General features: G+C 34.3%; 1 protein-coding gene across 5 annotated transcripts; it reads left to right on the top strand.

Moving 5' to 3' along the window:
* The first annotated feature begins 1,459 nt into the window (after positions 1–1,459).
* Positions 1,460–13,889, top strand: LOC126974119 (uncharacterized). 5 transcript variants are annotated; one of them, XM_050821541.1, is made up of 7 exons: positions 1,460–1,606; positions 4,130–4,247; positions 5,468–5,704; positions 10,024–10,266; positions 11,329–11,493; positions 12,344–12,574; positions 13,628–13,889. In XM_050821541.1, the coding sequence occupies exons 2-7, from the start codon at positions 4,157–4,159 to the stop codon at positions 13,639–13,641; spliced, it is 981 nt and encodes a 326-aa protein (XP_050677498.1). In that variant the 5' UTR covers positions 1,460–1,606; positions 4,130–4,156; the 3' UTR covers positions 13,642–13,889. The 5 variants fall into 5 exon arrangements, with proteins under 5 accessions (XP_050677498.1, XP_050677500.1, XP_050677501.1 ...); XM_050821542.1 differs by having other exon boundaries at positions 1,564–1,703; XM_050821543.1 differs by lacking the exon at positions 11,329–11,493 and having other exon boundaries at positions 1,472–1,606.
* The last annotated feature ends 319 nt before the right edge of the window (positions 13,890–14,208 follow it).

The following is a 14,208-nucleotide window of genomic DNA, read 5'->3' as shown; positions in this document are numbered from 1 at the left end:
GTTGTGGATTATTGTTTCCGAGTCATGGATATTTATATGTATTTATATATGTATATTCATTAATAGAACAGGCTTATGCCTAGTTTGAGGTAAGATAATTTGAGTAAAAGTGTGTCAATTTATTTTAAAATAATCGATACTGCCTAGTTACTATCAACATATTACAATCTTATGACAACTTTAAATTTTGTTAGTCTGTCAAAAATGCTTTAAATAACTCTCTGCGTCAGTTTATATAATTGCTATTTATTTGCCCATATATATATATAGTAAAACCTTCTTTTTCTTACTTAAAGGAAAAATTTCTTACGTCATGGACTTCAATGCGAGCAAAGAGGATGTAAATATTACGTATTAAGAAGCGGGACTGCCTAACTAAAAATTTAAATTTAGTTTAGTATGAAACTTGCAGTCTTATGTCAAATATGAGATTGAAATAGTAGTAATTACGGCGATAGGCGAAAAAGTATGATATGGCTAAGTTTGAAAGGATACAGTTGCTTCAAACGTTGTGGATATCGGCTATCTCCATTTTTTACAAGGTTATAACCATCATTTGTCAATCTATCAATGACTACACGTTTCATACAATCGAGTGAATCGCATTTTTCTTAGAGAGTTTCGCTAGGCTGTGTCGAGGTTTATCTCGTAATTTTATCAGTTGTGACTTTTACTTGAAGAGAATTCGCTTAGATTTCGGGAGTAGATATAAAATTTTATAAAAATTCACAAAAAAGCGTCGTTCTTTTTGTGGTCGTCGTTTTAATAGTGGTTTTCATTTTTAAAACATAAGAAATAAGAATTTATTATTACCTACCCTGGTAGGCTTCGATACAAAATAGCTTTAAAGGTGTATATATCTATACATACACATTTACAATTAACCGGTCAAGCGCTGGGGCGCTATCCCGACAGGCACGGGTTCGAAAGCCTGAAGGAAATTTCTGTATTAGATCCAGGGTGAACGTGTGCTCATTATCATATTATTATTATAAAATATGTATACTTACAATGTGTCCCGGCATGCAGTACTATAACTTTGGAAGTAGTAACTATTTCATCGACGGAATACTCCATATAGGGGTCAATTGCAAAACCAGTCTGCAGTTAGTTTTATTTTATCTTAGCAAAATTACCCTTTATTTGTAAAACAAAGGCGGTTTAAGTCCTACGTCCTGTAGGGGCTCAATGCTGGTCTTATTTTAAAGGCAAAGGTGTAGAGTAACTAATACTATTAAAAGATGGCAAATAACTGATTTTTTGTGAATCAGTATTTGAGCACCTAGTAATTGACTCCCATATGGGGTATTGGGGTGGATGAAATAGTTTATAGGTACTATTCTTAAAGTTTTATTGCTACATGCCGGGACACATTGTATATATTAAATGTTTATATATATTAAATAGTTCATTTTGTTTCGTTTTAGGTAAGGAACCCAGGAACTAGTAAACAGTATGTGTGTACTGTGTATTTCAGGCGACGCCCGCCGCCCGCCCAGTTCGTGTCTCCGTCGCCCGTTGCCAGTGCTCGCCCGCCCCGGTCCGACACTCGACGTCGGCTCGTCTCCCGTGGAACACATCCGCTAATACGATCATTATTTTACCGGTAAGCTGAGTGTACACGTGTGCAAGTGTTCTCTGATGTGATACAAGTGTTTAGCGACTCATTAACTTACATATATTTTGAATCAACTCGACGGCACGTGAGTTATTTGATTTACACCGCGTCAAGTATAAGTTGGCAGCACTGAAATGGGGGCGCTTCTGGCGTTCTGATGTATTATATTAACCTTATAATAGCTAATTAAAATAAAACTATAAGTATTTAATACCTTTAAAGAATACTACAGAAGCTGCTGCTTTGTTATGTTTTTAAATATACAAATATTATTTATAATAAATCATTAATTCGATTGTGCGCCACATGCAACTTATAATTCACATGCTGTAGAACATGCATGTATCGTATAGCGTTACGTCTACGCATAATCAAAAAAATTTTGTCAAATTTGTGTTGTCCTTACACCGCTCTCTAGCATTTATTTATTTATTGTTAAATTAATCATATGATTTTGAATTAACGCGTCAAGTATTTTCCATATGACTCATTTCATTGATCCTTTGATGAAAATATCATATACGGTCTCCATAGATTTATAATTTCTGTGGAAAACTTACAGCTAGTTAAGGTCCTGAAATTAGAATTGAAAAGAACTCACATTAAAACAAGATCTCAATTGTTCTATCTATAAAAATCGTTTATTATTATTTAATAAATATTACAATGAAAAAAAAAAATGAAAATGTAAAAACTATAACAAAAACTTATTGTAAATTTATTTGCATCTCTGTGGTGTTAGCATGTTTTGAGTTTTTTTAAGTTTAAATTAATGCTAAAGATTTGTTACAAAGAGTAGGTATCGATGACGTACGTTATGGGCTCGCGATGCTTCATGCCGTGAATTCGATCCGTCCCCGTTTACGCTCCGAATCTATTTCTGTCGACATCAGCCGCGCCAAATTTGCAATCACCACATAACGACTCTGGTATATTTTCGTATCCGTTTCACAATCTTACATTTTTACACCTTACTCAATGACTTGTAAGGAGCTCTATTTTGAGAGGGCTCAACTAAACCTGGTCTACTAAATAGGACACCGTGCTACGGCTAATATTTTGACATTGGCCTTCGTTCTTGACCTTATTGTTAAATATTTTTGATGACTTACAGCTTATACCCAAGTTTAGCGCATGTTTAATGATATTTCAGATTAAGAGTGATAACTTTATGGAAGACTTAAAAATTGGAACGTATATAAAACTAGGTGCCTCATTTTTTAATATAAATTTATTTTCACCTAAATTTGTTTTGACTTATACTTTTTTGTATTTAATTATTAATTATTAGTTTATTTTATGAATAACAAAATTTTGAGCTGAAACACATTTGCACAAAATTACCATTCAGTGTCTACCTATGTGAAGTAATCGCCAACTACTTAGATCTAATAATTAATTGGCGTAAGTCAATCACATATCAATTGGATGATGATAAATAAAGTAAACTGTCTATAAAACTGAAACCTCAAGAATGACGCAAATCTGTTCAGGAAATCATTAAAGATTTGCGTGTAATGTTTATACTTAACAGAATTGATAGATCCATCTGTGTTGAATATATAACTAGTTGATTTGATGTATCTACCTACCTACTACAAACACATAGCTACTCATAATAGAATATGCATTGATATTATATGTATCTTTGCATTACATATTACACTTTCTAAAAAGTTTTCTCTTACCAATATTCGATATATAGTTAACTATTTTCTTGAACCTTGATCGTAAACGTTTATACGACTTACGCTAAACGAGAAATTAATCAGATTAATGTTAAAGTATCAGTCATATAAAAGAATCAGTCTAATGTTATATAATTCATATTTTTTTATATTTATTATTTTATTTTATTCTTACCCTTATATTTTATATTCACGTAGGTAGTTAGAATATCGAAAAAACTGGCTGTTACTCACAACTTAGTCCGCATTCACCAGTGTTACCACATTAGTTGGTATGCCAGTGTTGCCACATACATATATACAAAACAATCATATATCTCTCATTTTTATGGCAGCCTTCGTAAGAATCGTTTTTTCTCCTACTACTATTGCGAATCAGACTACCATGAAAAAATCTTTTAAATTTTCGGGTTAATACATTGACACTCACAAATAATGTGGCTTTCTAGCAGTAACAGAATTTTCAGTTGATCAAGAGATAACCTTTTACAAAATCACAAACGTCATCTCTTTATAAAATTTGTTGTCGTCTAATAAAAAACGACAGCAAGGTCATCGAAAATAGCTATCTAACATCCGTAAAAACGGTCTTTTAAGTTTCACTAGCTACTGCTGGATTGGCCAACTGCCAGATCCATGGGCCACTCAGCACGGCACCACGCCGACGCAGCTATTTACGTCCCAGATGCTTCGTTCTAATACTGTGTACGTCAATGCTCTATTTACAATAGACTTCATTGTATTATGTCATCCATAAATTAATACATCCTAACGACCCCTTTGAGTCGTAACGATTCCACTGAATTAACTAATTTTGTTGCAGAAAACGAGCTCGACATAAACTGCCAAAATGTTTAAAAGTCATTTAGAAATGATTGGCAGGAATGAGACGGCGTCAAAGAAGGCCAGGTTCTGGCAATCTTTCGTGCGCTCTCTAAAAGGTAAGAACAATGAAATAATTTAAATTGTAAGATGTACTTCGAGGGCTGACCCGAGTTTATAGCACTTCCGATATAGCCAAAACATAGGCTAAACATAGTTCATCGAAAATCCACATCATCATCAAATGAAGAAAACAAATATAAACCAAAAAAGTAATCCATATGAGGGGTCAAGTATGACAATCCAGGTTTGTACTGAATACATACAAATTAATTTCATGAGTTATATTTATTTGATCGGAGTGAGAAGAAAGTTATTTTGTATTCCTTCTTGAAAAGAAATAATGGTACTAGTTGGAGCCAGGTCCGGCGAAGGATTTCGGAGTCAAAACAGTTTCTCGAGCCATGTGGTATCTTACTTCATCAAGGAGCTTCGGTTGACCACTCGTGGCTGACTCACAGTAAGACCATTGCTCGAAGTTCCGTACAACGGACATTAGATATTGCTTGACCGGATCTAAGGAAACTGTAGTTTGAATAACATCTTGTTCTGACTACCAAACAGTTGCGGTTGGCTTCGTTTTATTATTAGAGTTATTGTTGAGAATGCATTCATCACGTGCATTCACCTTAAGGTACCTTTACTTCTATGCTAGTTCAATATGGTAAGCCAGTCCAAAGCACGATTATCTGTGTGTCATTTATTCATCCATTTTTCAAGAAATGTTTCTGATTTGATACAGATAGTTCAATACGTGTAATGTGGGTATGCTAATATCAGACCATGCCGCTCATTCTTTGATAGTTTGATGGGAAGCGGCTTCCACTTAACTCATCATTGTTTTCCTCAGTGGCTGGTCTTCCTGGGAGTTCATTCTACTAGTCGAAGTTTCCTCTTCGGAGCGATTAAAAAACCAAAAACCTATGGCTCGTTTATTAGCTTCTTCCTCTCCATACACTGCATTGATATCGCGAGCTGTCTCTGATGCGTTGGTTTCACCCCAAGTCCCATTTTCAAAAATTACAATTAAAAATCAAACAATCACACGTTGTATCTAGAGTTTGATCTAGAATTTTCTAGCTGTCATGTGAAAAAAGTTTCCCTCTAAAATCTCGCACCAAAGAGGTTTCGTTGAGGATCTTATTTCAAACCAGTACGCCAAAACGCAACGTGGCCGTACGCAATTTCATAGTTAAACCCCTATTACTGAGCTACATAAAAGTATACTCATGTATTTTATTCATATGTTGTGGTTTAAATTGTAAATATTGTTGATTAGGATCGGAAGACATCAGAGCAGAGGAGAGGTACAGACCATCCCGCCGCAGCATATTCCCTGAGCTGCTCTCGACCTACCCTTACAGCAAGTCCATTTACGATGACCCCGTGGGCGCCGCCCAGAGGATCACAGTCCCTGGCTACCGCTACCTGCCTGTCCACCGCGAGACCTACGGTTACTCGCCACGCCCCATCTATACCCACAATTACCCTCGTTCTATCGAAGCGTACAGGCCAAGTAAGTACCTCATAACCGCTTAATTACAAAAATTATTAAATTATAGCTTGCTTTTTAAATACAATAATTATCGGGGACGGGGGACACTTTTTGCTTATGTGAATATTAATTATTGCTTAAGTGACACATGACATGGATTTATATTATCGGTCTAGCGATTTTAGCTTTACAAGTTTTTGTTTCCCTGGGGAGTATCACATAATATTTTCTTAGGCGGTCAATTTATTCGACATAAATTGTTGAAACATATGCTTGAAAACACTCACTACATTCATAATTGAATCGTGTGTCCCTCTTCTCCTCTGTTATATACGCCTTGTGTACTATTGTAAATTTAAATGCATATATTTATGTAAATAAATGTGAATAATATTAAATTAATTATTAAAATTACATAAATTTTTATGATTGAGTTCTAGCTAACACTGCCATTTATCATTTGTATAAACGATACTCCATTTTTTTTCATTGTTTCAGCGCCAAAAGTCGGAGCGTATTAGAGTAGGTTGCAAACAGTAGTAAAACAATAATGTTGAATTATAAAATGTAATATATTTAGAAATAAATGTCAGTTTAACATAATGTGATTGTATAAAATATGCTTTGCTTGCAAAGTCTCCAATTTGTATGTTTTTTTAAATAAATATTTTATTAAATTATTTGAAGTGAGTCCTGTTGAAGGCTCGAAGATTTATGACAACATGACATAAACTCTTTTATCACAGAGCCACAAACATTACGAATTGACATATGAACGTTGTTTTCGTGTCACTGTCAAACCACAATATTAAAGCGATACCATCATATACTGTGGTCATACGCACGCATTCTCATTTATACCAACAATCATATTCGAAAGTGCAATATTAAACACATCATAATATTTTTTATCTTCTGTTTGACATGAACTACGTTCTGGTTTATAAGAAGAACTAATCTTCTATTGAAATAACAGAATAATAAAAATAATTGCAGGGCTTTTTGTAACTGCTACTTAATTTTGTGCTTTCCTGAATTATAATTAATATGTCAGGTAGTAGTGACTAGTGAAAATCAACAGCTATTAAATTGAATCACTTCAACTCAAGAAAATACTTAAAAAATTATCCATGCGAATATCAATAAAATTTAAATATAATTTGTTTATGTAAGTGAGTCACGACAATCTACGCAGTGATATTATGAGAATATTGTCACTATTTTTCTGCATGCTTTGTAAATTCACCCCTTGATCACGGACGAGTGAAAAAAGAAGGACTCCGTGTCGCCTTACATAACTGTGAGGCACCAAAACAAGCCGATAAACGTGTAACTACATAGCCTAACGCATACACTTACACTAATACAAGCCGATCGGCCGCCATTATGAGATTTGCCATCGTCTGTGACAGATCAGTTTGCGTCGCAATAAAAAAAATGAAAATTCCGTAGCGCGTTGTGAAAAAAATTAAAAAAAAACAACCGACTTCAAAAACACTATTCCAAAACAATAGATATAATGTGCATTAAAAAGTATAAAAATAATTGCGTATTTTTATACAATCTAATTAATTAATCTAATTCTAGTTACGATTATTGTTATTTTTGGAATCGGTGTCCTTCCGCCGCGACCCGCTCTCGCCTCCTCACGACTCAAGCACATCTCACCTATAACTATGTATGTAGTAACAAACCTATCTTGGATGACACCGACTCCAAAAATTACAATAATCGTAACTAGAATTAGATTAATTAATAAGATTGTATAAAAATACGCAAATATTTTTATACTTTTTAGTGCACAATATCTATTGTTTTGGAATAGTCTTTTGAAGTCGGTTGTTTTTTTTTAATTTTTTTTTATTTTACGATTTGTAGTGAATTTGAATTACACTAACTAACAATTTGTCTAAATATGTGTAGATAAACAAAATTTTTCAATGCAGCAATGAACGTAAGTGCTTTGCAATTTGATTACAGACAGTTAGAAATTCTGCCACAGATCGCACCCTTACTGTAAAGTCGTTAAGGAGTCCCATTGATCATCATATTCGACGACGACAATTACTTAACCATAACTATGTTATGGTAGATGACCAAAAAAAGAATCATCAAAATCGGTTGGCGCGATATTGAGTTATTCGTAAATTTATCATCCACTTTGCTATACGTATGTATAGCAAATTTAAGACTTTTATGGCTTTCTTATGGATGCCATTGTCAGATCTGGACCAAATTACAATGGGACCACACGGGAAGCACCAGCTTTCAAATAAAATAAGAATTCTATAATGAATATATTAAATAGAATTATCAAAATCGGTTCACCCCGTCGAAAGTTTTGAGGTAACAAACATAAAAAAATAACATACAGATGAATTGAGAACCTCCTCCTTTTTTGAAGTCGGTTAAAAAGTGTAAAAACAATACTATAAAAGTATTTGTGGATACATGATTATTTAAGGGAGAAAAAATTGTGTATCTGGTATACCCCGTAACCGCACACACACTAGCATAAAGGTGCTTCACTTGCTAATATCACGGCGCGGAGTCCTTCTTTTTTTACTAGTCCGTGCCCTTCTTTTTTTAGTAGTCCGTGCCCTTGATGTCATATTATGTTATTCTTGGTCGCGTTATCCGCATACCAAAAAAACGTAATTATTCTAAAATATTCTTATTTATGTGAAGTTTCCTACAAAAAACATATTTTGTTGATAATGTGTCAATAATTATAACATACTCATTTTCACTAAAGATTTTCCGATTTCTCATCACATACAGAAAAAATATTATGAAGAGTTTTAAAATTTTATCACTTATTACAACCAGATTAGTAATTTTATCCCGTAGAGCCAGTTGTGCTGATCGTAGCTTTACAGGAAGCCCATGCATTTTATTAAGTCATATGTAATTGTCTAGCATTAATTGTTGCTTGCAAAATAATAAAACCGCATGCCACATGAAATAGAAATCACCTCTTACATACTACGCATATACACTTGTAATTTGTCGAATAACCTTTTCAGCTTCATTAATTAAATCTTCAAGCATTCCCAGGCACCACGTTTATAAATCCTTGAATTCCCTAAATTACTCCAATCATTGCAATGGATTGCTTATTCCCTGCTGATAAAGAGGTGAGTTCTATGTGGATATAAACATACATTACTAAGGCTTACGCAGTGCTTTTATGTATTCTTATTAGACCGTGATAGCTTTTATAGAGAGTGAGGAAATTATAAGATGAGAAAAAAAACGCATGTGGTAGAGCAGTGTGAAGTGTGTACGTCACAGAACATTATTACTGTAACGAAGTGATGGACTTGGATGAGACGAGCAGAACGTTCAGCTGATGGTAATTGATATGCCCTGCCCATCACAATATAGTGAAAAACCCAAAAATTCAGAGTGGTACTACAATTGCACTCGTCACCTTGACACAAAAGATGTTAAATCTCATTTGCTCAGTAATTTTACTAGCAATGGCGCCCTTTAGATCGAAACACAATAATGCTTACACATTACTGGTTCATGGCAGAAAAAGGCGCCGTTGGGGTACCCCTAATCTAGCCGGCATCCTGTGCAAAGGAGCCTACCACTGGTAAATGCCCTTAGTCGCCTCTGAGCACACTCTTCCCTATTATTTTGATGCCCCGAGAAAGCACAGGGCGAAGAGTCAAAGATGAACTGACAGTATAAAGAAGGGATGTTGAGGTATTTTGGTGAAAGATCGACCTGGAAGATCATTTTTAGAGTCAAGCGCTCAAATTTGGAGTTAATTGAAGATAATCATAAAAATTTTCCCTGTGTGACAGTTGATGTCGACCACGCCTTTATAAATTCTAACACTCAGAAGTCACCCCTCTATACTATCAGTATTATGTGTATGATCAGGTCAGACTATTCATGGAGTGCTAAAAGAATTGAAGCAAATGGAGTTTCTTAATCTGTGCCTCGCCCTGACTTTCATAATTTTCTGTAATATATGTAATTATAAAAAAAAAAGATCTTAATTTGATCTTGGCCTTGAACTTAAAGCAGAAACACTTAGATAATTCATACGTCTAGATAGAACCTCTTCCTGTTAGCCAATGCATGACAACTCGCTTAGCAATGTCTTAAGCGATACGTCATACTTTGTTTTAGTGTGCGTGCGTTTGCTGAAAATAGTGGTTAAAAATTCACTTCTATTTTTTTGGACATGTTCACAGTTGTCACAGTCTATCTATACTTATAAATTATCTAAGCAGAAACATATTCCATTTTAGAATTACTACTCATATTGATGTTATTATGGAGTACCGCCGAATACGTATTCTCATAAGATTTTTCTTTGTTAGTTTACCATGTGCCAAGGCGCACCAGGCGCGGCGTTGACCCCTTCGACGCCCACAAGGCGTGGCAGGACCATCTTGACAGAATGGCAGCTATCGACCGTCTCTATCCGTCCCGCTACGGACTCTACTTAAAGGACCGCGCATACCCCATCACCGACCTGACCGCTCCCATCATCGATCCCCTCTCGCCCAAGAGTCTTAAAGGCATCGAATATGAACCCGACAATAAGCCGCACTGGGGAACAGGTAAATATTATTAAATCTATGCACGAACATTTTAGTTTAAGTTGGTTAAGTTGTTTTAGTTTTTGAGGGTCGAACGTTAGATTTCAGCACAAGTTAATAAACCTTTGAAGTAAACTGATAAAAAATCCGGCTCGAAGGACCATCACGAGGTGCACACGCCACATGGCTGGCATACTGAGCACCAGATAATTCCAGGCTCTTAAGCGGGATTAAGACTTGGATGTTCATCTATAGTAATTGATGATAGAACTTCTTCGTGAGGTTTCATTAACGTCTTTTTACGTGTCTCGAAAAGACTGCTTGTGTTGAAAATTAACAAACGGCCATCAATTTTGACGACTGGTCCATAGCTGGACTGCATTGGATTTGTTCAAAGTAATGAATACATTCCGGTCGCAGCGAGCTCCGTGGATTCAGAAACAGTGTAACAAGAATAGATCATATTTACAACAAGATTTGCTTGTAAAATAATCTTGTATGTGATGTGATCTACTCTTAGATTTATTTGGTACATCTTTTATTAAGATTGAAGCTTTTACTTACAATTTTATACAATTTGTTATTATTTTTCTTGTATATTCAAAGCTGTTCAGTATTCACCACAAACAATGTTATTGAAATTTATTAGCTAAAGACAGAATGTAACAGTCATGACAAAATATTTATTTCTATTGGTTTTATATTTTTTTATAAGTAAATTACCAAATACAAATTTATTTACATAAACTAACCCCAATTCATATTTTTATTAAAAAAAATAAGAGACAAAACCGTGTTTAATTTAGTAGCTTAGAACCTTCCTTTCATTCTCATCCTGTTATATCTCATACTATTTTTTATCTACAGTGCTGTGAACTCAATTCATTTGAATAAAAACATATTTCAAATCATGTGCATGAACTGCATTGTATATAAGCGCAAGAAAATTTGGAATGTTCTAATAAGTGCGTCACATTTCATGAACACTTCACTTCATCGAACTAGAATGTAAGTGTACGACATTGGAATCACGTCTTCTCCCGAATTATATAATTTGAGTTAATTATGAGACTTGCCATGAAGGATCGTGGCCGTCAAGGAATTCGGACGTCTTCAATAAGGATCCCTTTTTCGCTGACGCCGAAAAATGGGCCGGATTTGATCGTTCACTCCGAGGAAAATCCCCAACACCGGTGAAGCCAAGAATTAGCCAACCTCGCGATTGTGAGATCGCATTTGACGCCGACGGTAAGGGCAACAGATCTCTTCCCTTTGTCTTCGTCACCCTCTCAACACTTTTATGTGCCCTGATTGGCTCTCAATCTAATAACTTAGACAAACTTAGTTATACTTAATGTTTTCTTGATACAAGTGAATGACAACCATTAGAGACATCGACATTCACAAAATATTGTTCGTGTTCTGTTAGCTCTCATCTGCTGCGATAACATAATAACCTTAAATAACATAACATAATTTCATAAATGACACTAATTATAGTAATTTAGAGTTTTCGAATGTTGTGTACTAGTTAACAGTATATAAAACGGTAATAGACATCCATTTACAAATAATTATTACATTCTAATAAGTAATACATTCATATTGACATGATATTAGACCCTAAGCATTAATTTAGATTTGTATATTTTGTAAATAAAACACTAAATTAGACTTCCTATACAGTGGAACCTCTGCAGGACGAGCTCCTTGCGATAAATTGCGTTTTTAACATAATATGAAGACTTTCAAATGGTGCAGGTGTTATAATAATATTCAAATTGCAAAGGTTTACTTTTCTTGGTTTTGAATAAATAACAGGTCATATAATTATAAAATACCAATATTATGTTAAAATGGCTTTTTAGGATTGATCGAATATTTTGACTTCTAAAAAAATTGATTTACAGAACCTAACTAATGGCGGTTTTGGGTCTTGAAAAGTAAGGAACGTGATATTTTTTCGAGTTACTTTGACACATCAGAGTTCGATCTAAAGAGGTTCAACTGTAATAGTTTTTAGAAAGCTTTCTAGCTATGACGAAGTACTTCCGGAAATGGTATCTGTTGTCCTTTCACTAATGAGTGTAACATATAGGTGCGCCGTTGTACACCGCGGGTGGATTGAGACGAAGGCCGTGGGCTGACATATTCAACCCCAGCCCATCACTACCGATCTCGGCGATTACCAGGGATCCCTTTTGGTACGACTGGCCCGAACTGAGGCCCGTAGCAAGATGGGACCGCAGCCCTTCATACATACGCGATTCTTACTTGTCACCTGTCAAACGCACCTTCTTGTGGGACAAACACCCGATCCGGCCTTTAGGTTAGTTACGCGTTACCTTATTTAGTTGCTTTATCATTACTGAGCTGTCCGCACTCGCCTTCTAATATCAAACAGCAGCTCTATGGCTAACTTTACAAATATGATTCTAATTTATAATTGTGGTGACAACAGATTTAATGATGGCAGACTTATTCACTGTGGATGACTTGAGCAAGAGTTTGCCATACATACGTAGTTTGTAAATTGTCAACACACCAGGTAAACGAGTAGGTATATTATATACCTATTTGGATCCCACGTAGATAGCTGGTATTTAGTTTCGAGTCCATTGAAAGTTTATGTTCAGTTCCAGAAATAGTGATGCTATCTTGATGCTCGAGTTTGATGTTTCATAAAATACATCTCTTCTTTTTGTAATTCATAATCATCTCTTGCGCTTGTATACAATTTTCTATGCACTTTATTAAATCTTTTTTTAATATTTTCGTAAGTACCTACCCATCTATATATTTTCAGAATACATAAAAAGTTAATAATCTCACACTGATATCATAGTAGATATTTCATTCACTCATTTTTATCCTAACTAACATCCATTATGCTTAACAATTTATTATTTCCATTTTTCATCTGTTTTTTCTTTCAGTTTTACTTTTACCTCCTGTGTTAAGCAATTAAGGTGATGCTTTGTTTTATTATTGTCTAACTACAGAAGGTTGGAGGCATTTTTATGTCGTGATGTAAGATTTTGTTACCATGCGTCTTTGAAAATGTTATTAACATAAAACAATCATTTGGTAACATATCTGTTTTACAGTAGCTTTAGGAATCGTCTTTCTGTCGACCCTGAATTTTAATCTTCATAATACAAAACAGAAAATTGAATAGAAAACATTGTAAAATTAAATTATATCAACTGGGTGCAAAAATAATAATTAAGTAGTTAAGCTTACAACTTAAGTGTTGATTGATCACAGGGTTGACAGTGAAATAGTTGTTACTGTGTTGTATATATACATAATAAGTATAATTATAATTATTATTTTTGATTATATATTTATATAGGTAATCTTAATCACCCTTTGTTTTCAGCTGCTGCTTATTAAGGGGCCGGCTTACAGTGTCACAGCCAAAGTAAACTCTCAGAACAATATCAATAATTTTATTGATATATTACATTTACGAATGACTATAATATTAATAATGAATGGACATCTTTTGTTAATTCTCTAAGACTGCCATAACATAGTCATTATTGCTAAGCAATATTTATTATTCTGTTACAATGTTGCCCTTTTAAATATTTATTTTTATGTACAATGATATAAAAAAAATAATAAAATGTTGAAATCAATTGTTCTTTTATTTTTTATTGTTTTCTTCTGTTGTTTTTTTTATAAATACCTAAAAATATACGGTGGTGGTTTGAGTGTAGGTACCTGGTACCTATTGTTATCACAATATACTAACATAGGTAATAAACACCTACAGCCCGATAATACGTGACATGTTTTTATTTATCAATGTGTGCGCTTTAAGTAGTTATTACTATATAGATACAAGCTGACCCGACAGACGTTATACTGTACCTATATAATAAATAAAATACGGTTTTTTATGAGTTTGTCAATCATATTTCATAACATCTAGAAGTATTTCGTAAAATATGCTCC

The sequence above is a fragment of the Leptidea sinapis genome, chromosome 31 (genome assembly GCF_905404315.1).
Source record: "Leptidea sinapis chromosome 31, ilLepSina1.1, whole genome shotgun sequence".
NCBI lineage: Eukaryota > Metazoa > Arthropoda > Insecta > Lepidoptera > Pieridae > Leptidea > Leptidea sinapis.
Note: the sequence above shows the minus strand (reverse complement) of the source record. Positions and strands in the feature narration are given on the sequence as shown.

Bases quoted from the DNA above. Each gene is read 5' to 3' on its own strand.
- LOC126974119 (XM_050821541.1), top strand. From the start codon at position 4,157: ATGTTTAAAAGTCATTTAGAAATGATTGGCAGGAATGAGACGGCGTCA. The intron at 4,248-5,467 runs GTAAGAACAATG...ATTGTTGATTAG, and splicing joins TTTCGTGCGCTCTCTAAAAG to GATCGGAAGACATCAGAGCA. The intron at 5,705-10,023 runs GTAAGTACCTCA...TTTCTTTGTTAG, and splicing joins TATCGAAGCGTACAGGCCAA to TTTACCATGTGCCAAGGCGC.